The sequence below is a fragment of the Papio anubis genome, chromosome 1, assembly GCF_008728515.1.
Source record: "Papio anubis isolate 15944 chromosome 1, Panubis1.0, whole genome shotgun sequence".
NCBI classification, from domain to species: domain Eukaryota; kingdom Metazoa; phylum Chordata; class Mammalia; order Primates; family Cercopithecidae; genus Papio; species Papio anubis.
This window is the reverse complement of record NC_044976.1, coordinates 22,146,883-22,169,539: the sequence shown is the minus strand read 5'-3', so window position 1 is coordinate 22,169,539 and position 22,657 is coordinate 22,146,883. Positions and strand designations below refer to the sequence as shown.

Genomic DNA, 22,657 nt, shown 5'->3' with positions numbered 1-22,657 from the left:
AATCTCAAGTAGTTGTTTAATTGCATAGCTGTCAAATCCTAGTATCTTCTGTATCAGTCAGCAAACTAGTTGCCCCTTCTCAAGCCAACAGTCCTGTCACATTTTAGTTCTGACTGTTCTTTTATAATCAGAAATTTAAGAGAAGTCCAAGAGTCTTGAGTATTCTGAGTATGTTACGAGCTTCAAGTCAGTGACATTTTTAAAAAGAATATTAAGCAATCAAAACCATTTTTAAAATAAAACCAAGCCAATGGGGAAAAACAATTTTATTTAATTTTATGCTTCAAATTCATATCATGTACATTAAGTACCATATAAACTTATCTTTAGGCTATCAATATTTAACTTGGGCAGTACTTCATCTTGATTTATTTGGAGAAATACAGCTTAGGCATCTGCTAACCTGCTTAGGCATCAAAAGAGGTGCCAAATTACAAAATAGGGCATTAACAATCAAAATTTTTAAACTGACCCACATACCTTCTACTGGTTTCGCTTATGTTTAAGCATTTACTCTTAAGGTTGGCAAAACATGTTATCAATGTATTATGCAAGAGTTTACATCTTTTGCATAAATGGTCCGTTGGGTTGCACCTACCCTTGACCAAACAAAAACCAAACATCATTGGCACCATACTCAAAACTACCTGTATCCTAGTTTATAAGATTGTGAAACCCAAAAATCTGTAAGGTTGGAGGGACTCCAGTTAATCTTTGGGCTTAGAGGAGGAAAAAAAAAATAGTCCCATACTGCATTTCACATCTCTTAAAAATAGTTTTAGCAGCTTAAACCTTTTTAGTTATAAAACTTACTACACTCGGATTTACTTTGAAATGTAGTTTACAATCAAGTATAACATACATACACTGGCACTTTAGCACAAGGGCAAACTTTAAAAACAAATTATTTTGGACCTTTAAAATTAGGCCATACTATAAAAAACAGTCCACGGTCTTACATTCAGCAAATTCATACTAAAATATTCCATTTTTGTAAGATAAAGGCCAATAAAACTTTACATATGCTACAAGTTTATTACAGATATGTACATGGCTCTTTCTCCCCTAGGTACTTAAAATTTTCACATTATCCAACTCCCCAAAGCAAGCTTTGCAGGAATGATGAGGCCAGATCACTATTAGAATAGCTTGTGCAGTGCTGTAATACAAAAATGTATTTTGAAAGCTATTGAGTGACCATTAAATACTGTTTCTATAAAAAATGGTTTTGGTGTATTTGTTGACATTTAATCCACTATATTTAATAAACAGGGCCATTGGGATGTACTATGTCTCATTCTAATGAGCTCCAAATGCCCTTTCCACCCACTGTACAATTCACTAAAATGCAATTATTACAAAAAATTCACATTTTCTTTCAGCAGTGCATCAGGTTGTTAGCATATTACTGGTTTGGGTGTTTCTAATATACTAAACTTTCAGGTATTTACCTAATTCTGAATCCTTGTGTTAGCTTGAAGCTTATAATCTGATTCACCAACTTTCAACAATCTACTCCATGAATGATAAATTACTATCTTCCCCTAACAATAGAAAAAGCTGATTCCTTTACCACTCCCCAAATCTAAACTTGGTTTCCACTTAAAAGTTACTCAGTTGAGAACACTTAATATCAAATACCATTAGTTTAAGTTGCACTGATACTACCATTGTATCACAGTGCACACAACACAAGATGGTCTATTTTTTTTTTTTTACATTAATTAGCAGTTCTACACAAATAGATTAATTCCTTAGCGAATGTTTCAGACCAATTGACAACTATCCGTGAACATAATTTTAACATTTGTCTTTATACCTGTACTTTAAGTAAGGTTTTAAGTTGAAATGTCATTATTTCCTTATCTGAAGGATTAAAGGAAACAGGGACCCAGTGGCTTGGTGGTTTGGGAAGAACACTTGGTGATGGTGGCTCACTAAATTTGGCACCAGCATAGTTCTGATTAGCTTGAGATTTAAAAAGTAAGCTGGGACCTGATAAGCTAGAATTCCAACTCTGATTATTTGGAAAATTTTTGTTCTTCCCCCCACTTTGCATAGCCTGCCAAGCAGCTGCTGATGAGTTATAACCATGTCTTTCTTTTTTCTTATGAACAATCTTCATCTGGGAATTCTGATCCTTGGTCTTCTGTCTGTTAAGCTGTTGTTGGTTCTTACTAACATTTCTAGATTGAGGGGCTGGAATGTTATACCGCTCTCCACCACCCATCTTCAGCTTCTTTGTCACCTACAAGTGAATGGAAACAAATGTTGAGTAAAATTCCATTAAGTTCAAATCTGTAAAAAGCTTCTATGGCTCCAACTTATAACTCCAGATATTTTGAACAAGACTCAGTAATAGGCTATTCAGCTGCTTTAAATTCAAAAAGCAAGCTGTTTAGACTCCAATATATGCACAACCTTTATTATTATACCGTCTCTAAGAAAAATGAGCTTACCCACAAATCTGCATAATCTATTTTAAAATAAAAACAATTGGTTTAGGATGGCTCCATCACAAAATGTTTGCCCATTATGATGATTACCTTTCAGTCTGCTTTTCAGATTGCAGGATCTCCACTACCTGTCCTCTTCCTTGCTGCCAAGCCCAAGATAACAAGTGTTGCTTTCTGACAGATCCTTTCCTTTGTCTCAATACAGAAGTTTTCATGGGCCGATCTGCTGAGTTCAGCCTAGGAGCTGAGGCCAACATCTGAGTCTCCTCAGCACACAAGTTTGAGAGAAGTCCTAGCTAGAAAAGTAAAGATTACTTCATTATTTCAAAAACACGTTGAGAAAGTGATCATTTAGATTTACTACAAAAATCGTTGACTGTAAAGAAGGCTACTTCCTGAACTAAAAGGTAGAAAATTTATCTTAAGATGGCTTTCTTTGACCACATAACCACGATCATTTAAAAACTCTTCACCCTTGAGATCCAGTCACTCCTGGGGAATTTCTGGAAATGTCTCGAAGTCCCGCAGTAAGTTTTGTTTTTATCTTTTTCCTGGGAAAGATCTTCAGATTCTCTCACGTATAAAATCATATAACGAAGTGTTAAATGTTAAGAGTCATATCAAAAAACTGGCTTCAGGCGGATTTTCAAAAGAGACCGTGTTTTTAAACTCCCACCAGAATTTTCCAATCTTTCCACACACGTCACATCCATTTTCAGTCTCTTGGAACATGTAGACATCATGCAGTGTTTCCTTTGGTTGTGAACACCCTCGCCTCCTCCCCGTCTTAAAATAAGTTCTCACAAGCCCTAACAGTCTAAGCCCATCTTAAATCTATAAAAATGTCTCCCTAGAGGGAACAGCTCAACATTCAAGGTTTGGTTTTAATTTGATGTTCCAAGAAAATAAGTTACCAAATAGTTAAGCCCCCTCCTTTCAAAGGGGTAAGAGAGCCTTCCAAACAGATAAACCACCCTAAATAAATTGCCATTTCCGGACGGTGAGTCATTCACAACTCGAACTCGGAAAACTCGCCGCCTCCGACGCCACACGGGCTTGGCTTCGCAGTGGCCCCATCTCTCCGGAGCCGCAGGGGTCGAGGCGCTGCGACCGCCCGCGCCCGCCCGGATCTCGCCTCCGCTCGCCTCCTTCCCCCAACAATGGGGAGCGCAGCCACCAACATGGCCGCGCCCGCTGCGCAGCCGCTACTTACCGACTTCAAGCTCGGAACTACGGCGGCAGTGGCTCCCTCTCGACGTCGAAGCCTCCCTCCCTTTCCAGGGAGAGACGAGGCACGGACCGACAAAGCCCACGAACACCGATGAGCGAGCTGCCGGCCACCCCAGCTTCTACAACCCAACCTCCTCCTTCTGCCTCTACCGACAAAATGGAGTCGGCGGCGACCGCAGAAGCAGGGCCGGGCGGCTCCGCGGCCAATCAAAACACGACAGCGCAGGCCTGGCCAATGAGAAGCGGGCCGCCGCCTGTTGCTGGGGCAGGCCGGGGGCGAACGCGGGGAGGTGGGGCTGCCGAGGGTTTGAAATCCGCCCGGGGAGGAGGAGCATGCCGGGAGTAACTGCCCGGTCCGCCGGTGTTCACGGCCTTACCACGGCGGCCTCCCTGCGCCCCTGGCCCGCCAAGGCCCCGGCCGCTAGCTCTCGGCTCTTCCTCCCGCTCGGCTTTCGTGCGCGCGGGCTCGCTGCCCTTGGGACTGCCCTGAGGGAAAAGACTGACCGGCGGGGGACGTTTGGTTCTCGAATTAGGGCCACTGAGTCGCGTAGCCTGTATTGACAGATGGAGGATACTCCAGAGAGCCGCTTGCCAGGGCCCAGCCCCCGCCCGCCTCGGGCCTCGACTTCTGGGTCGTCTCTGTCCCACATTCACAACTCCGCATCCGAAGTCGGCGCGTCCCTGCGGTTCCCTCCGGTGCCCCCCACCCTCCAGCCCCGCAGTTACTCAAAAGTTGCCTCCGTGTGAAGGCGGTTCAGACACACGCGGGCAAGTCAGTCACTTCCTGCTTGGTGGCCCCATTGGTCCTTAAGTTCACTTAGAGCCCTTAACGCGCCGTGTTACAGTTTCCTGTGGCAGCAGCTCTCCCCACCCACACACCCTCGAGGGCCACAACCGGTTAGGTTTTGTTTCTCTGACCACAGCGTCTTCGCGCGTGGTAAGTGCACAGTAAGTTTGCTGAGAGAATGAGGGCTGCTCCCTTCCCCTTTTTGCCCCACTTGTAAGTGAAAAAAAGGAAAGAAAGAGAATATTGTTCAGTTGATTATGCCAGCCAGATGCAGGTAAGGGGAAAATGGCAATTTCTTTGGAGTACGTGTGTGAGCAACCCAGTGTGAATCTTTTAAAAGAGAACACTAATTTCAGTGAGCGTGAATAATTCTGGGATAAACGGTACAAAATCAAGTCTCATTACATTCCCAGTTTGTTCGTGTATACACATGGATACATACATACGTAAGTTTACATTAAATAATTTATATTTACCAACTTCTTATAAATCTCATGTAATTTGTCGTTTATATTTGAAACGGAGTCTCGCTCTGTCGCCCAGGCTGGAGTGCAGTGGCACAATCTCGGCTCACTGCAACCTGCGCCTCCTGGGCTCAAGCGATTCTCCTGCCTCAGCCTCCTGAGTAGCAGGGATTACAGGCGCCCGCCAACACACCCTGCTAATTTTTGTATTTTTAGTAGAGACAGGAGTTCACCATGTTGGCCAGGCTGGTCTCGAACTCCTTACCTCACGTGATCCGCCCGCCTCAGCCACTCAAAGTGCTGGGATTACAGGCGTGAGCCACAACACCTGGCCTGTATTTCGTTTTTTAATCTTCAATTTTTTGCCACCGTCATCCCCCACTTCCCAATCCAACCCAAATTCCTATATTCTAGCCATTGGATCTTAAGAAAAGTTACGGCCGGGCGCGGTGGCTCAAGCCTGTAATCCCAGCACTTTGGGAAGCCGAGACGGGCGGATCACGAGGTCAGGATATCGAGACCATCCTGGCTAACACGGTGAAACCCCGTCTCTACTAAAAAAATACAAAAAACTAGCCGGGCGAGGTGGCAGGCGCCTGTAGTCCCAGCTACTCAGGAGGCTGAGGCAGGAGAATGGCGTAAACCCGGGAGGCGGAGCTTGCAGTGAGCTGAGATTCGGCCACTGCACTCCAGCCCGGGCGACAGAGCAAGACCCCGTCTCAAAAAAAAAAAAAAAGAAAAGAAAAGTTACTGCATCTTAAGAGATGCAGTTTGTTAATCTAATTTGATAAAACAGGCATTTTTGAGCATAGGGACTTTCTGATGCTAATCATAGTCAAATAAGAAGTATGTGGTAAACCAACAGGTGTCTCAGTGAAAGGGTAATCTGTTTTCCAAACATTCAAGAAGTTTGCTTAGACATCTAGCCAGACAATAGTCAGCTGTATTTAATGAATTTTTAATGGTGTCACTTTAAAAAACAAAAAATTCCATGGCTCCAGATTGTAATACAGAATAAAATCTAAACTCTAAACGTTTAGAAAATCATTCAAAGTCATTGCAATCTAGAATTAGTCTTTTCATGGCAGGGCATGGCTCACACCTGTAATCTCAGCAATTTGAGAGGCCAAGGCAGGAGGATCACTTGAGCTTGGGAATTTGAGACCAGCCTGGGCAACATGGCGAAACCCCATCTCTACAAATATACAATTAGCTGGGCATGGTGGCACATGCCTGTAGTCCCAGCTACCTGAGAGACTAAGGTGGGAGAATCACCTGAGCCCAGGAAGTACAGGCTGCAGTGAGCTGCGATCATACCACTACACTCCCGGGTGAGGGTAAGACACTATCTCAAAAAAAAAAAAAACCAATAAAAAAGAATTCATCTCTTCAGCCACTCTGAATTTTATCTGCATAAACGTACACATAGGCCGGGCGCGGTGGCTCAAGCCTGTAATCCCAGCACTTTGGGAGGCCGAGACGGGCGGATCACAAGGTCAGGAGATCGAGACCATCCTGGCTAACACGGCGAAACCCCGTCTCTACTAAAAACACAAAAAATTAGCCGGGCGAGGTGGCGGCGCCTGTGGTCCCAGCTACTCGGGAGGCTGAGGCAGGAGAATGGCGGGAACCCAGGAGGCGGAGCTTGCAGTGAGCTGAGATCTGGCCACTGCACTCCAGCCTGGGCGACAGAGCAAGACTCCGTCTCAAAAAAAAAAACAAAAAAAAAACGTACACATAACATTGGAAATGTATAAACACACACAGTGTATTCTTACTCTGCCCCCAACCCTGTGCTAATTTTTTTTTTCTTATTTCATTTAATCCTCACAATAATGTTGTGGGGTAGGAGTTGTTTTCATCCCCACTGTACAGATGAAAAATCTGAGGCTCAGACAGTTTTGTGTTGAAAGCCAGGCACTGGAATTCAAGAGCCCAGGCTGCAGTTTTCCCATAGCATCTGTGCTCCCCAGCACCTAAAAGGTGTTTTGCCCAGAGCAGACACTGACTGACTGTTGACTGGGCTGCCGGGGCTGTTCAGGCAGCAAAAAGTCTCCATCCTACCATCTGGCAGAACCAGTTTCTTTGCCAGAAGGTCAGAGTCGAGATGCCCTCGGGGAAAGCATTGTTAAAGCTTTTACGGCATCCCAGACTCCCAGCACAGTCTCAGGCTAGCTCCAGCCTCATCATTCATTAGTATTTACCAAGTGCCCTCAACAGCTCAGAACTAGAGAGGAGAAGTTAAAATAATACCCTTTTTGGGACATCTGACACAGCTTCTGCCAGACCCATGTGGTCTTTAAACTCAGCTCCACCAGCACAATCCTATTAGAGTTCTCAGTTCAAATAGGAAAATGTTGATGCCAACAAACAGCTCTCAGGATATAGCTCACCTAGACTGGAAGCCAAATGCATAATAAATACATGGATGTTTAATAGAAAGTATTTAGCAAAGATTTATCTGGTGCCTACTTTGTGCCAGGCACTATGCCAGGCCCTGGGGATACAACAGTGAAGGAGGCTCCATCCTGGCCCTAAAGGAACCCAAAAGCTGTTTCCTTTACAGTTTATCAGAGAGGGAAACTGGTGTCTGGGAGATTTATTCCTTTCCTTCTTCCCCTGAGAGTCAAGGACAGGCAATGCCAAAATCAGCCTGCTAACCTCACTCAGGAGGTGCAGGTAACAAACATTGTGACTGGACCCTGCGAATAAAGTAGAAAATGAGGGAGACTCTCATAACTTACTGAAATTTTTTCACTGGAGGATCTGTTTTGAGCAACATATCAGTGGCAACCAAAATCAACGAAATCATTAGGAAAACATTATCTACCTAATCTGTAAGTACAGGTGGAGCAAAAAGCAAGTGTTTCTGGGCCAGGCGCAGTGGCTCACGCCTGTAATCCCAACACTTTGGGAGGCTGAGGCGGGCGGATCACCTAAGGTCAGGAGTTGGAAACCAGCCTGGCTAACATGGTGAAACCCCGTTTCTACTAAAAATACAAAAAATTAGCTGGGCATGGTGGCGCGTGCCTATAATCCCAGCTACTCCGGAGGCTGAGGCAGGAGAATTGCTTGACCCGGGGAGGCAGAGGTTGCAGTGAGCCGAGATTGCGCCATTGCGCTCCAGCTTGGGCAACAAGTGCAGAACTCCGTCTCAAAAAGAAAAAAAAGTGTTTCTGAAAGCCCAGCTTTGGGGGAGAGACAAGTTGTAGGCTGAGGCATACAATTGCACCAGTGCCAGAGTGGTTGGAGAAATCACCCAGGTTTGCCATGGCTTTGGAATAAGTCATAGTAGAATCGACTGGCCTTCAGGCTGATTCTTAGTTTCTTCATCTGTAGAATGGCAATCCTCCCTGTCTTGTAGGGCTCATGGTAGGAGCCAATGAAATAATGAATGTAAAAGCACTTTTATGATGTAGATTTAGAATACTCCTGTAATCCCAGCACTTTGGGAGGCAGAGGCGGGAGGATCACTTGAGCCCAGGAGTTCAGGATCAGCCTGGGCAACATAGTAAAACCCCATCTCTACAAAAAATACAGAAATTAGCTGGGAGTGGGAGATGGTGTGCCCCTGTGGTCCCAGCTACTTGGGAGGCTAAAGTGGGAGCATTCTTTGAGCCCAGGATGTTGAGACTGCAGTGAGCCATGATCACACCACTATACTCCAGCCTGGGCAACAGAGCAAGACCCTGTCTCAAAAATAAATACACAGAACATGCTAAAAATGTTAGGTACTTTAATATTATCCCCCCAACTCCACCCCCGCCCTAGCGAGTCCATTTCAAAACAAAAGCTGGTTTGGTTCTCTTTCTCCTTCATGCTCATATATGAAATCAGATGGTCAACTTGGAATGTTTGCAGGTCTGTCAGCTCAGGGCTTAATTCGGTTTGAAGAAGCAAGCAAATTCTTAGAACCTGCCAGAAGAGTGAAATGGAACACCTGCCCACTGTTTCGATGTGCCTCAGAGTTCTCATCTGGTTGCCAAACTGATTGCAAAACACACACCCCTCCCCATACCATGAATTCACTTCCTGGGGAAGCATCTGCTGCCTCCCTGCTTGCTCAGACGTTCCTGAGAAGTGTCAAATCTGTTCTTAACCATTGCAGCCATTTCAGTCTAATTACTAAACAGGGCACAGGAAGTCAATGCTGAACTCCCACTCCTCCTGTCAACGCTGATCCAGGGGTCCAGCCTTCAAGACCCTTAAAGGATTCTGATGCCCAGACCCCAACCCAGAATCAGAATCTTTGAGCACGGGGATGCGGCTATTCCAATCCAGCTGATTCCAATGTCTCACTCTAGTTGAGAATCGCTGCTTTCAGTTTTGCTAAGGGCAATCCCCTGGTGTGGAGACATATTTATGAAGGAGACCCCCTTGTCCTATGTAATTCTCAAAGTTGGTGATAACACCAAATAACCCCAAGAAATCACAAACTAGCTCCTGAACACCCAGAGTTGTTTAGATTAGCTTTTATTTATTTATTTATTTATTTATTTTTATTTTATTTTTTTTTTTTGAGACAGAGTCTCGCGCTGTCGCCCAGGCTGGAGTGCAGTGGCCGGATCTCAGCTCACTGCAAGCTCCGCCTCCCGGGTTCCGCCATTCTCCTGTCTCCAGCCTCCCGAGTAGCTGGGACTACAGAGGCTCCGCCACCTGCATACGCCTAGTTTTTGTATATTTCAGTAGAGGCGGGGTTTCACCGTGTTAGCCAGGATGGTCTCGATCTCTGACCTAAGTGATCCATGCGTCACCGGCCTCCCAGATGCTGGGATTACAGGCTTGAGCCACCTTGACCTAGATTAGCTTTTTAAAAGTGATTTTTCACACAGGTGGACTCCCAGGCTGACCGCTAGGGTTCCTTGCTAGTTTGTTGATCCCAGTCGTCTAATTCTTGGCCCGTTCAAGGGTCTTGGCCTCAGTCCCCAGGCCAGAAGCTGGCTGAGCAGGAGAGAGAGGGCAGCAATCTTGAGAGGGCAGAAGATGAAACAGGCTGAGACTGCTACCTGCGTTGATGAGGAAGAGGAAATCTAGAAACACCGTGCTCACTCCCCCAAAACCTGTGGTATATCAGGAGCCATCTACTTATATGTAAGACCATAACAATGCCTGTCCCCAACTATTCACACTTGTGGCATGAGGAAGAGACAGATGCATGTCCCAGCTCAGAAATAATGGGAGGCTCTAAAGAGAATCAAAGAAACATGTAAGAAACCACTGAAGCTCCCACACAGTGTTTGCTTGACAACATTCTCTGGGATTCCTTGCTATGTTTTTGTGTGTTTGTTTGTCTCTTTTTTGAGATGGAGTCTTGCTCTGTCCACCCAAGCTGGAGTGCAGTGGTGATCCTGACTCCTGCAACCTCTGCCTCCTGGGTTCAAGCAATTCTCCTGCCTCAGCCTCCCGAGTAGCTGGGATTACAGATGCCATTACCCTGCTAATTTTTTTTTTTTTTTTTTTTTTTTGAGAGGAGTCTCGTGCTGTTGCCAGGCTGGAGTGCAGTGAGCAATCTCGGCTCATCCACCTCTCAGACGTAACCGATTCTCCTGCCTCAGCCTCCCAAGCAGCTGGGATTGAGCCACATGCCACCCGCCTGGCTTTAACTTTAGGTTTTTAGTAGAGACAGGGGTTTCACCATGATGACAGACTGATCTTGAACTCCTGACCTCAAGAATCCGCCTGCCTCAAACTCCCAAAGTACTGGGGATTTGAGTGTGTTTTCCACCCTGCCAAACCCTGTTGCTACTATATATATATATATATATTTTTTTTTTGAGAGCCCGGGTCACCAGCTCTGTCTCCCAGGCTGGAGGTGCAGTGGCCAGTCTCAGCTCACTGCAAGCTCCGCCTCCCGGAGTTCCAGCCATTCTCCTGCCTCCCAGCCTCTCCCGAGTAGCTGGGACCACAGGCGCCGCCACCTGCGCCCGGCTAATTTTTGTGTTTTAGTAGAGGCGGGGTTTTAGCCCGTGTTAGCCAGGATGGTCTCGATCTCCTGACCTTGTGATCCGCCCGTCTCGGCCTCCCAAAGTGCTGGGATTACAGGCTTGAGCCACCGCGCCCGGCCAATTTTTATATTTTTAATAGAGATGGAGTTTCATCATTATGACCAGACTGGTTTTGAACTCCTGACTTCAAGTGATCTGCCTGACTTGGCCTCCCAAAGTGTTGGGATTACAGGCGTGAGCCACCGCACCCACGCCTCTGTCAGCATTTTCACAGGTGAAAAACCAAGGTTCAGCACCACCACGCCCGGCCTCTGCTTTGTATTGTAATAGCCGCTACCATTTTTAACATCTTCTACACATCTTTTTAACATATTCTAAATCTACATCATCCAAGTGCTCTCACTTTATTTCATTCAGTCCTACCATGAGCTTTACAAGGTAGGCACAGTTGCTGTTCTAAACTGAGGCTGAGAGAGACTCATTCACCTCTGCAACAAATGCCTTGTATTTTAAACATTTTCTTTGGAGTTTTGTCTCATTACATAACACATTAACTATAGAAAAGGTAGATAAACAATAAGTAGAAATCACTCAACATCTCACTTCCCAGAAGTAAGCATTGTGAATGCTTGGAAGGTATGTCCTTCCAGTCTTTTTTCTATACCAGGAGAGAGCGTGAGTCGTGGCGGGAGCATAGACACCAAAACCTGCTCAGCGACTCACCTTAGCTCTGTGGCTTTCTAGCATATGACTGACTTTGGCAGGTTGTTTAACTTCTCTGCCTCTGGGTTCAAGCGATTCTCCTGCCTCAGTGGTATATATTCTATTGTTACCTTTTTTCACTTTTTTTTTCTTTTTCTTTTTTGAGACAGAGTCTATCTCTGTTGCCCAGGCTGGAGTTCAGTGGCATGATCTCAGCTCACTGCAACCTCCACTTCGCAGTTTCAAGTGATTGTCCTGCCTCAGCCTCCTGAGTATCTGGGATTACAGGCGTGTGCCACCACACCCAGCTAATTTTTGTGTTTTTAGTAGAGATGAGATTTCTCCATATTGGCCAGGCTGGTCTTGAACGCCTGGGCCTCATGTGATCCACCCACCTCGGCCTCCCAAAGTGTTGAGATTACAGTTGTGAGCCACCATGCCTGCCCCTTTTTCCACTTTTTAAACTCAGGATGTTGTGAGCATGTTTCTATGTATATATACATTTATTGCTAACCATTTTTATGTTATGACCATCTTTGATTAATTTTACTATTCTCCACTGTTATTTCCAATTTTTTGCTATTATGTGCTGAGTTGGATATCCCTATAAATAAATCTTCATTTCTGTAAATAAGTTTCCTTTAAATAAATTACTAGGGGTGAAAGTACTAGGTCACAAGGTAAATATATAGGTAAGACTTTTGATATATATTACCAAATACCTTCCAGAAACTATGTATCCATGTATGCCCCCACCATCAGGCTAAAAGTCAGCCCCAGGCTTCTGGCTTTGAGGATACTGTTATCCGTCCTTGTTGTTTATAGCTGCTTTCCTGACAATGGATCTGTAAGAGGAGTTGGTGAATTTACATTGGTGAATTTATTTGTTTTTTGAGACAGAGTTTTGCTCTTGTTGCCCAGGCTGAAATGCAGTGGCACAATCTCGGCTCACTACAACCTCTCTCTCTGGGTTCAAGCGATTCTCCCGCCTCAGCCTCCCAAGTAGCTGGGATTATAGGCATGTGCCACCACGCCCAGCATATTTTTTGTATTTAGTAGAGACAGGATTTTACCATGTTGGTTGGGCTGATCTTGATCTTCTGTCCTCAGGTGATCCACCTGCCTCGGCCTCCGAAAGTGTTGGGATTACAAGCGTGAGCCACTTCACCCGGCAGTGAATTTCTTTTGACGGGAAATAGTCAAAGTAATTTTAAAAGGTTTTTTTAAAGATCACGTGTTATGTATGGCCTTTGTACAAAGCATGCCTGTGGGACAGCTTTTTCTGGGGAACATGAAGCTAATAAGATCCATTTATTCGTCACAGCCTCCATAGCTGTCAATTTGGCAGTTAATGAGCTACAAACATCTGGAATTTCCACTGACTCAGGCAAGCCAGTGTTTGTTCTCTGGCTGATGGCTTGGGTTTGGAAAGAGACTATGAGTCAAGCTTCCATGGCCCAAAAGCCTAGATTTTGCCACAGCAGAAAAAAAAAACAAAAAACAAAAAAACAGATTGACACAGTCTTAACACATGATTAAACTGTTAGATGACACCATGGCATGACTTCCAATCTTGGGAAGAGCAGGCAACAAAGGAGTCGCCATTCGCCCACAGTTTCCAAGGCAAGAGGAGGTGAAGTAACTTGCTCAAGTTCAGTCTAATCTCTTGATTCCAGTTCACCGTGGTTTAATATTTACACCATCTCCTTGCCTTTGACTGGTATATCTTTATTTTGTTTTGTTATAACTGTTACTGATGCAATTCAAAGATATGATCTTTTGCATATTACAAATATGTTGCATATTAAATAATAACAGTAAGTATCGAGTACTTTACTGTGAGCAAGGTACACTGTCCTAAGCAATTAAAAAAAATTTTTTTTGAAACAGGATCTCTGTCACTCAGGTTGGAGTGCAGTGGTGAGATCATGGCTCACTGCAGCATCAACCTCCTGGGCTCAAGCAATCCTCCTGCCTCAGCCTCCCGAGTAGCTGGGACAACAGGTGTAGGCCACTGTGCCTGGCTTATTTTTGTATTTTTTGTAGAGACAGGGTTTCATCATGTTGTCCAGGCTGGTCTTGAACTCCTAGGCTCTAGTGATCCACCTGCCTCAGCCCCCCAAAGTGCTGGGATTACAGGCATGAGCCATTGCACTAGCCTGTCCTAAACAATTGATGTGCATTATCTTATTTAATTCTCATCACAACCTACTGAGGTCACTAGTAGTATTGCCTCATTAAATGGATGAGAAAACTGAGGTTCAAAGAGGTAGGCTAAGTGATTTGCCCAAAGTCACACACCTCGAACTTGAACCTGGGTCACCCTGATGCCAAAACCTGCTCTTAGCCACTCTGCTACACCAACCTAGTCTTCAGGGTCCATATTGCTAGGAAGCGCTCAGAATACAGTATGCTCTAAACGGGAGGTAGCCACCCTTCTAGTTCCATGCTATCATTGGCCAGTAAAATTGCACATATATTCTCATTGCCGATTAGAAAAAAAAAAATAAGAAAAAAAAAAAAACTAGAGTATTTATAGACCCCGATATGTTTGTTTGTTTGTTTGTGAGACAGGGTTTCACTCCTATTGCTCAGGCTGGAGTGCAATGGTGGGATCTCAGCTCACTGTAACCTCTGCTTCCTGGGCTCAAGTGATCTGCCTGCCTCAGCCTCCCAAAGTTCTGGGATTTCAGGTGTGAGCCACCTGCCTGACTGGAGTTATTTTCAAAGCCCACGAGGGTGGCCCCTGCAATGACAGTCTTACAGCAAGATATTGTACTAAGAGGCAGAAGCTGAGGGAGCAGTCAGCCTAAGGAGAAGCATTGCCCACTGTGAAGGAATTGCAGCCGAGAGAGCTCATGAAGAGAATTTGCTGAAGAACAAGTGCCGTGAGAGAAAGAGGCAGCTTTAGCTATCTATCAGGCTAGGAAAATGTCACAAGAGTTCTAGTCAAGTAAGAGCTTTCTTAACGTCTTCTGCCCTTCTTCCTCCCTGATTGCAACCCTTAACTACAGTTAAGGCCAGGCACGGTGGCTCACACCTGTAATCCCAGCAATCTGGGAGGCCAAGGCAGGCGGAAGACCTGAGATCAGGAGTTTGAGACCAGCCTGGCCAACATGGTGAAACCCTGTCTCTACTAAAAATACAAAAATTAGCCGGGCATGGTGGTGTGCGCCTGTAATTCCAGCCACTCCGGAGGCTGAGGCAGGAAAAAAAATCACTTGAACCCGGCAGGCAAAAGTTTCAGTGAGCTAAAATTGCACCACTGCACTCCAGCCTGAGCGACGGAGTGAGGAAAAAAACAAACAAACAAACAAAAAACAGAGCAGGCGTGCTAGCTCATGCCTGTAATCCCAGAACTTTGGGAGGCCGAGGTGGGTGCATCACTTGAGATCAGCAGTTCAAGACCAACTTGGCCAACATGGTGAAACCCGGCCTCTACTAAAAATACAAAAATTAGCCAGGTCTGGTGGCCTGCATCTGTAATCCCAGCTACTTGGGAGGCTGAGGCAGAAGAATTGCTTGAACCCAGGAGGTGGAGGTTGTAGTAAGCCGAGATTGCACCACTGCACTCCATCCTGGGTGACAGCGAGACTGTCTAAAAAAAAATTAAATACATTAAAAACAAAAATTTTTCTGAATTGTGTTCACAGCCGCTGCCGCGCCACCGTCACTCTCCAAGGCCAGCGCCACCTCTCACTCGCCGAGCTCCGGAAGGCGAAGAGAAGGGGGGTAAGCAAGAGAAGGGGTAAGCAAGAGAAGGGGGGTAAGCAGAGAAGGGGGGTAAGCAGGGAGGTCTCTGTACCAAAGGCTCCTACAAAGCCGACTGCCGGCAAATCCACCGGGGGTGAAGGATCCGGGAAGCAACTGGCTACGAAGGCCGCTCGCAAGAGTGCGCCCTCTACTGGAGGGGTGAAGAAACCTCATGGTTACAGGCCTGGTACTGTGGCACTCCGTGAAATTAGACATTATCAGAAGTCCACTAAACTTACGATTCGCAAACTTCCCTTCTAGCATCTGGTGCGAGAAATTGCTCAGGACTTTAAAACAGATGTGCGCGGGCCGGGCGCGGTGGCTCACGCCTGTAATCCCAGCACTTTGGGAGGCCCAGGCGGGCGGATCACAAGGTCAGGAGATCAAGATCATCTTGGTTAACACGGTGAAACCCCGTCTTTACTGAAAACACAAAAAATTAGCCAGGCGTGGTGGTGGGCGCCTGTAGTCCTAGTTGCTGGGGAGGCTGAGGCAGGAGAATGGCGTGAACCCGAGAGGTGGAGCTTGCAGTGAGCCAGGATCGCGCCACTGCACTCCAGCCTGGGTGACAGTGCGAGACTCCATCTCAAAAAAATAAATAAACAAAAATAAAATAATAAAACAGATCTTCGCTTCCAGAGCTCAGCTATCAGTGCTTTGCAGGAGGCAAGTGAGGCCCATCTGGTTGGCCTTTTTGAAGACAACAGCCCGTGTGCTATCCATGCCAAATGTGTAACAATTATGCCAAAAAACATGCAGCTGGCACGCCGCATACATGGAGAATGTGCTGAAGAATCCATTATGATAGGAAACATTTCATTCTCAAAAAAAGAAAAAGAATTCTCTTCTTCCTGTTGTTGGTAGTTCTGAACGTTAGATTTTTTTTTCCCATGGAGTCAAAAGGTTATGATTACGAGTGGAAAGATAGGGGACAGAAATCTGGTATTGGCAGTTTTTCCATTTTTGTTTGTGTGTGAATTTTTAATATAAATGCGGAGACGTAAAGCATTAATGCAAGTTAAAATGTTTCAATGAACAAGTTTCAGCAGTTCAACTTTACAATAATTGTAAATAAACCTGTTAAATTTTTCTGGACAATATCAGCATTTGGATTTTTTTTTTTTTTTTTTTTTTTTTTTTTTTTTTTTGAGATGGAGTCTCACTCTGTCGCCCAGGCTGGAGTGCAGTGGCCGGAGCTCAGCTCACTGCAAGCTCCGCCTCCCGGGTTTTTACGCCATTCTCCTGCCTCAGCCTCCCGAGTAGCTGGGACTACAGGCGCCCGCCACCTCGCCCGGCTAGTTTTTTTTGTATTTTTTAGTAGAGACGGGGTTTCACCATGTTAGCCAGGATGGTCTCAATCTCCTTACCTTGTGATATGCCCGTCTTGACCTCCTAGAGTGCTGGGATTACAGGCGTGAGCCACCGCGTCCGGCCTGGAGTTTTTTAAAACAAGTAAATTTCTTATTGACGGCAACTAAATGGTATTTGTAGCATTTTTGTCATATAGTAGATTCCATCCATTCATTTTACTTTTCTAACTGAGTTGTCCTACATGCAAGTACATATGTTTAATGTCTGTCTTCTGTGCTGTTCCTGTAAGTTTGCTATTAAAATACATAAAAAATTGTTAAGTACTTAGAGACAAATGAAAATGAAAGCACAACATGTCAAAACTTATAGGATGCAATGAAAATAGGATGCTCGTAAGGAAATTTATAGCTGTAAGCACTTATATTAAAAAACAAGAAAGATCTCAGATCAACAACTTAATTTTACAACTTAAGGAACTAGGAAAAGAAAATCTAAACCCAAAACTAGCAGATGGAAAGAAATAATAAAGATTAAAGCAGAAATCAATGAAATAGAGAATTGAAAAATCACAGAGGCCAGGTACATTGGCTCACACCGATAATCCCAGCACTTCATAAGGCTGAGGTGAGAGGATGACTTGAGCTCAGGAGTTCAAGACCAGCCTGGGCAACATAGCAAGACCTTGTCTCTACTAAAATAATAATAATAATAATAATAATAATAATAATAATAAATAAAAATTTGAAGGAAAAAGTAAAAAAAAATAGAGAAAAATTTTAAACCCAAAGTTGGTTCTTCAAAAAGATTAACAAAATAGGCAAATTTAGCTAGATTGGCTACGAAAAAAAAGAGAAGATTCAAATTACTAAAATCAGAAGTGAAAGTGGAAACAAATGAAAAGAATTATTATTATTATTTTTTTATTTTATTTTTTTTTTTTTGAGACGGAGTCTCGCTCTGTAGCCCAGGCTGGAGTGCAGTGGCCGGATCTCAGCTCACTGCAAGCTCTGCCTCCCGGGTTCACGCCATTCTCCGGCCTCAGCCTCCCGAGTAGCTGGGACTACAGGCGCCTGCCACCTCGCCCGGCTAGTTTTTTGTATTTCTTAGTAGAGACGGGGTTTCACCGTGTTAGCCAGGATGGTCTCGATCTCCTGACCTCGTGATCCGCCCGTCTCGGCCTCCCAAAGTGCTGGGATTACAGGCTTGAGCCACCGCGCCCGGCCTACAAATGAAAAGAATTATAAGAGAACACTATGAATAATTATACACCAACAAATTGGATAACCTGGATGAAATGGATGAATAACTAGAAACACAAAGCCTACTAATACTGAATCATGAAGAAATAGAAAATATGAATAGACCTATAGCTAATAATGATATGTAATCAGTAATACAAAATCTCCTGACCAAAAAAAAATCTCCTGACAAAGAAACGCCCTGGACCTGAGGGCTTCACTTATGGATTCTATCAAATGTTTAAAGAATTAACACTAATCCTTCTCAACTTTTCAAAAAAAATGGAAGAAGGAAACACTTCCTAACAAATGCTATGAGGCCAGCATTACTCTGATACTGAAGACAGACAAAGATACCACAAGAAAAGAAAACTGTGAACCAATATCTCTAATGAACATCGATACAATAGTCCTTAACAAAATACAATACTATCAAGCTGAATTCAACAGCATATTAAAAGGATTATTTATACACATGACCAAGTAGGATTTATTCCTGGAATGCAAAGATAGTTTAACATATGAAAATCAATTGAAGTAATATACCACATTAATAGGATGAAGGGGCTGGGCACGGTGGCTCATGCCTATAATCCCAGCACTTTGGGAGGCTGAGGTGGGCAAATCGTGAGGTAAGGAGATCGAGACCATCCTGGCTAACACAGTGAAACCTCGTCTCTACTAAAAATACAAAAAATTAGCCAGGCGTGGTGGTGGGCGCTTGTAGTCCCAGCTACTCGGGAGGCTGAGGCAGGAGAATGGTGTGAACCCGGGAGGCGGAGCTTTCAGTGAGCCAAGATCGCGCCACTGCACTCCAGCCTGGGCAACAGAGCGAGACTCTGTCTTCAAAAAAAAAAAAAAAAAAAAAGGATGAAGGGGAAAAACACCCCACATGATTAGCTCAATTGATGCAGAAAAAGCATTTGACAAAATTCAACATTTTTTCATGATAAAAACACTCAACGAACTAGGAACAGAAGAAAATACCTCAACATAATAAAAGCCATTTATGAAATACAGCCAACGTCATACTCATCGGTGACTGAAAACTTTTCCTCTAAGACCAAAAATAAGGCAAGAACACCTGCTTTCACCACTTCTGTTCAACGTCTTACTGAAAGTCCCAGCCAAAGCAATTAGTCAAGAAAAAGAAAAAAAAGTATTGAAATTGAAAAAGAAGAAGTAAAATTCTCTCCATTTGCAAATGGTATAATCTTATATGTGGAAATGCATAAAGATCACACACACACACACAACTGTTCAAACTATCTGAAAATTTTGGCAAAGTAGCAGGGTACAAAGTCAATATACAAAGGTCAGTTGCATTTCTAGACACTAATGATTAATAATCTGAAAAAGAAATTAAGAAAACAATTCCACTTATAATAGCATCAAAAAGAATAAAATACTTAGGAGTTAACCAAGGTGACAGACTTATACAATGAGAAATAAAAAACATTGCTGAAAGAAATCAAAGACATAGGTAAGTGGAAAGACACCATAGATTAGAGAAGACTTAATATTGTTAAGATGTCAATACTATTCAAAACATTCTATAGATTCAATGCAATCCCTATCAAAATCCCAACATTTTTTACAGAAATAGAAAAACCCACCCTAAAATTTATGAGGAATTTCAAGAGACCTTGAATAGCCAAATCAACCTTTAAAAAGAAGACCAAAATTGGACATCCCACATTTCCTGATTTCAAAACTTGCTACAAAGCTACAGTAATTAAAATAGTTTGGTACTGGCATAAAGACAGACATATAGACCAATAGCATAGAATAAAGAGCCCAGAAATAAGCCCTCACATACATGGTATAATAATTTTTGTCTGGCCGGGCGCGGTGGCTCAAGCCTATAATCCCAGCACTTTGGGAGGCCGAGACGGGCGGATCACGAGGTCAGGAGATCGAGACCATCCTGGCTAACACGGTGAAACCCCGTCTCTACTAAAAATTACAAAAAACTAGCCGGGCGAGATGGCAGGCGCCTGTAGTCCCAGCTACTCGGGAGGCTGAGGCAGGAGAATGACGTAAACCCGGGAGGCGGAGCTTGCAGTGAGCTGAGATCCGGCCACTGCACCCCAGCCTGGGCGGCAGAACAAGACTCCGTCTCAAAAAAAAAAAAATAATAATAATAATAATAATAATTTTTGTCAAAGATGGCAAAACCATTCAATGGAGAAAGGACAATCTTTTCAACAAATGGGGCTGGGAAAACTGAATGTAAAATACCAAAGAATGAAGTTAGACCCTCACCTAACATCATATATGAAAATTAACTCAAAATGGATCAAAGACCTAAATGTAAGAGATAAAACTATAAAACTTAAAAGAAAACATAGGGCAAAAGCTTCATGATATTGGATTTGGCAATACTTTCTTGGATTATAGCACCAAAGGCACAGGTAACAAAAGAAAAAACAGACAAATGGGACTACATGAAAATCAAAAACTTTTGTACATCAAAGAACACTATCGGCCAGACAAAGTGGCTCACACCTATAATCCCAGCAGTTTGGGAGAACAAAGCAGGCAGATCATGAGGTCAGGAGTTCAAGACCAGCCTTGCCAACATAATGAAACCCTAGCTGGGCATGGGGGCGCACGCCTGTAGTCCCAGCTACTTGGGAGGCTGAGGCAGGAGAATCGCTTGAATCCGGGAGGCAGAGGTTGTAGTGAGCCGAGATCACGCCACTACACTCCAACTTGGACAACAGAGTGAGATTTTGTCTCAAAAACACAAAAACAAAAACAAACAAACATACAAAAAACACTGTCAACCAGAAGGAAATGGAAAATTATGGAATGAGAGAAAACATTTGCAAATCATATATCTGATAAGGGAGTAATATCCAGAATTTGTAAATAATTCCTAAAACTCAACAAAAGAAATAAACTGATTCAAAAATGGGCAAAGAGCTGGGTGCAGTGGCTTATGCCTGTAATCCCAGCACTTTGGGAGGCTGAGATGGAAGGATCACTTGAGCCTAGGAGTTCAATACCAGCCCTGGCAACGCAGTGAGAACCCTATCTCTACAAAAAAATTAAAAGTTAGCCAGGTGTGGTATGCATATCTGTATTCCCAACTACTCGGGAGGCTGACGTGGGAGATCGCTTGAGCCCAGGAGTTCAAGCTTGCAGGGAGCTATTATTATGACACTGCACTCCAGCCAGGGTGAAAGAGCAAGACCCTGTCTCTAAAAAAAAAAAAAAAAAAAAAAAAGTGCAAAGGGCTTGAATGGACGTTTATCCAAAGAAGATATACAAATGCCAATAAGCACATGAAAAGATGCTCAATAAAACTCATCATGAGGGAAATGTAAATCAAAACCACAATGAGGTACCACCCAACACCCATTAGGATGCTACTGTCAAAAACAAAAAACAGAAAATAACAAGTATTGGCAAGGATGTGGAAAAATTGCAATTTCTGTGCGGTATTGGTGGGGATGTAAATTGGTAAGATTGCTGTGGAAAACAGTATGGCAGTTCCTCAAAAACTTAAAAATAGAATTACCACATGAGCTGGCGATTCCACTTCTGGGTATGGAATTGGAAAGCAGGGTCTCAGATAATTGCATACCCATGTTCAAAGCATTATTCACAATAGCTAAAACATGGAAGCAACCCGAGTGTCCATCCATGGATGAATGGATAAGCAAAATGTATAATATACTTACAATGGAATATTATCCAGTCTTAAAAAGTTAGGAAATCTTGACACATGATACAACATAAACAAACCTTAAGGACATTATGCTAAGTGAAATAAGTCAATTACAAATGACAAATACTGTATGATTCCACTTACATGAGATTTCTTGAGTAGTTAAATTTAAAGAGACAGAAAGTAGAATGGTGGTTGCAGGGGCTGAGAGGAGGGGAAATGAGGAGTTATTATTTAATGGGTATAGAGCTTCAGTTCTGCAGTATAAAAAGAGTTCTGGAGATGGTGAAGATGGTTGCACAAGAATACGAATGTACTTAATATCATTAAACTGTACACTTATAAATGGTTAAGTTGGTAAATTTTATGTTATGTGTATTTACAAATGAGGAAGAAGAAGAAGTAGGCAGAGAGTGGTGGCTCACACTTGTAATCCCAGAACATTGGGAGCCTGAGGCAAGAGGATCGCTTGAGTCCAGGAGTTCAAGACCAGCCTGGGCAACATAGTCAAACCCTGTCTTTACAAAAAATAAAAAATTAGCCAGGTGGCCGGGCGTGGTGGCTCACGCCTGCAATCCCAACACTTTGGGAGACCGAGGCAGGCAGATCACCTAAAGTTGGGAGTTCGAGACCAGCCTGACCAACATGGAGAAACCCTATCTCTACTAAAAATACAAAATTAGCCAGGCATGGTGGCTTGTGCCTATAATCCCAGCTACTCAGGAGGCTGAGGCAGGAGAATCACTTAAACCCAGAAGGCAGAGGTTGCCATGAGCCGAGACCACACCATTGCACTCCAGCCTGGGCCACGAGAGCAAAACTCCATCTGAAAAAAAAAAAAAATTTAGCCAGGCATGGTAGTGCACACCTGTAGTCCTAGATACTCAGAAGGCTGAGACAGGAAATTTACTTGAGCCTGAAAGGTTGAGGCTGCTGTAAGCTCTGATTGCGCCACTACACTTTAGTCTAAATGACAGAGCAAGACCCTGTCTCAAAAAAAAAAAAAAGAAGTAAAATAAAGGTATTTCTTTATACCATGGATTTTGTTTCAACATAGTCATTTGTCTAAATATTTAAATAAGAAAGCTAACACTT

At 43.7% G+C, this 22,657-nt stretch overlaps 1 protein-coding gene across 1 annotated transcript; it reads right to left on the bottom strand.

The window, feature by feature from the left end:
- Nucleotides 1–251: 251 nt before the first annotated feature.
- PNRC2 (proline rich nuclear receptor coactivator 2) lies at nucleotides 252–3,863 on the bottom strand. The gene is made up of 3 exons (XM_009201746.4): nucleotides 3,670–3,863; nucleotides 2,547–2,752; nucleotides 252–2,248 (listed from the first exon to the last, which is right to left on the bottom strand). The coding sequence occupies exon 3, from the start codon at nucleotides 2,228–2,230 to the stop codon at nucleotides 1,814–1,816; it is 417 nt and encodes a 138-aa protein (XP_009200010.1). The 5' UTR covers nucleotides 2,231–2,248; nucleotides 2,547–2,752; nucleotides 3,670–3,863; the 3' UTR covers nucleotides 252–1,813.
- Nucleotides 3,864–22,657: the final 18,794 nt, after the last annotated feature.

Excerpts from the sequence above, each read along its gene's own strand:
- PNRC2 (XM_009201746.4), bottom strand. The coding sequence starts at position 2,230 with ATGGGTGGTGGAGAGCGGTATAACATTCCAGCCCCTCAATCTAGAAAT.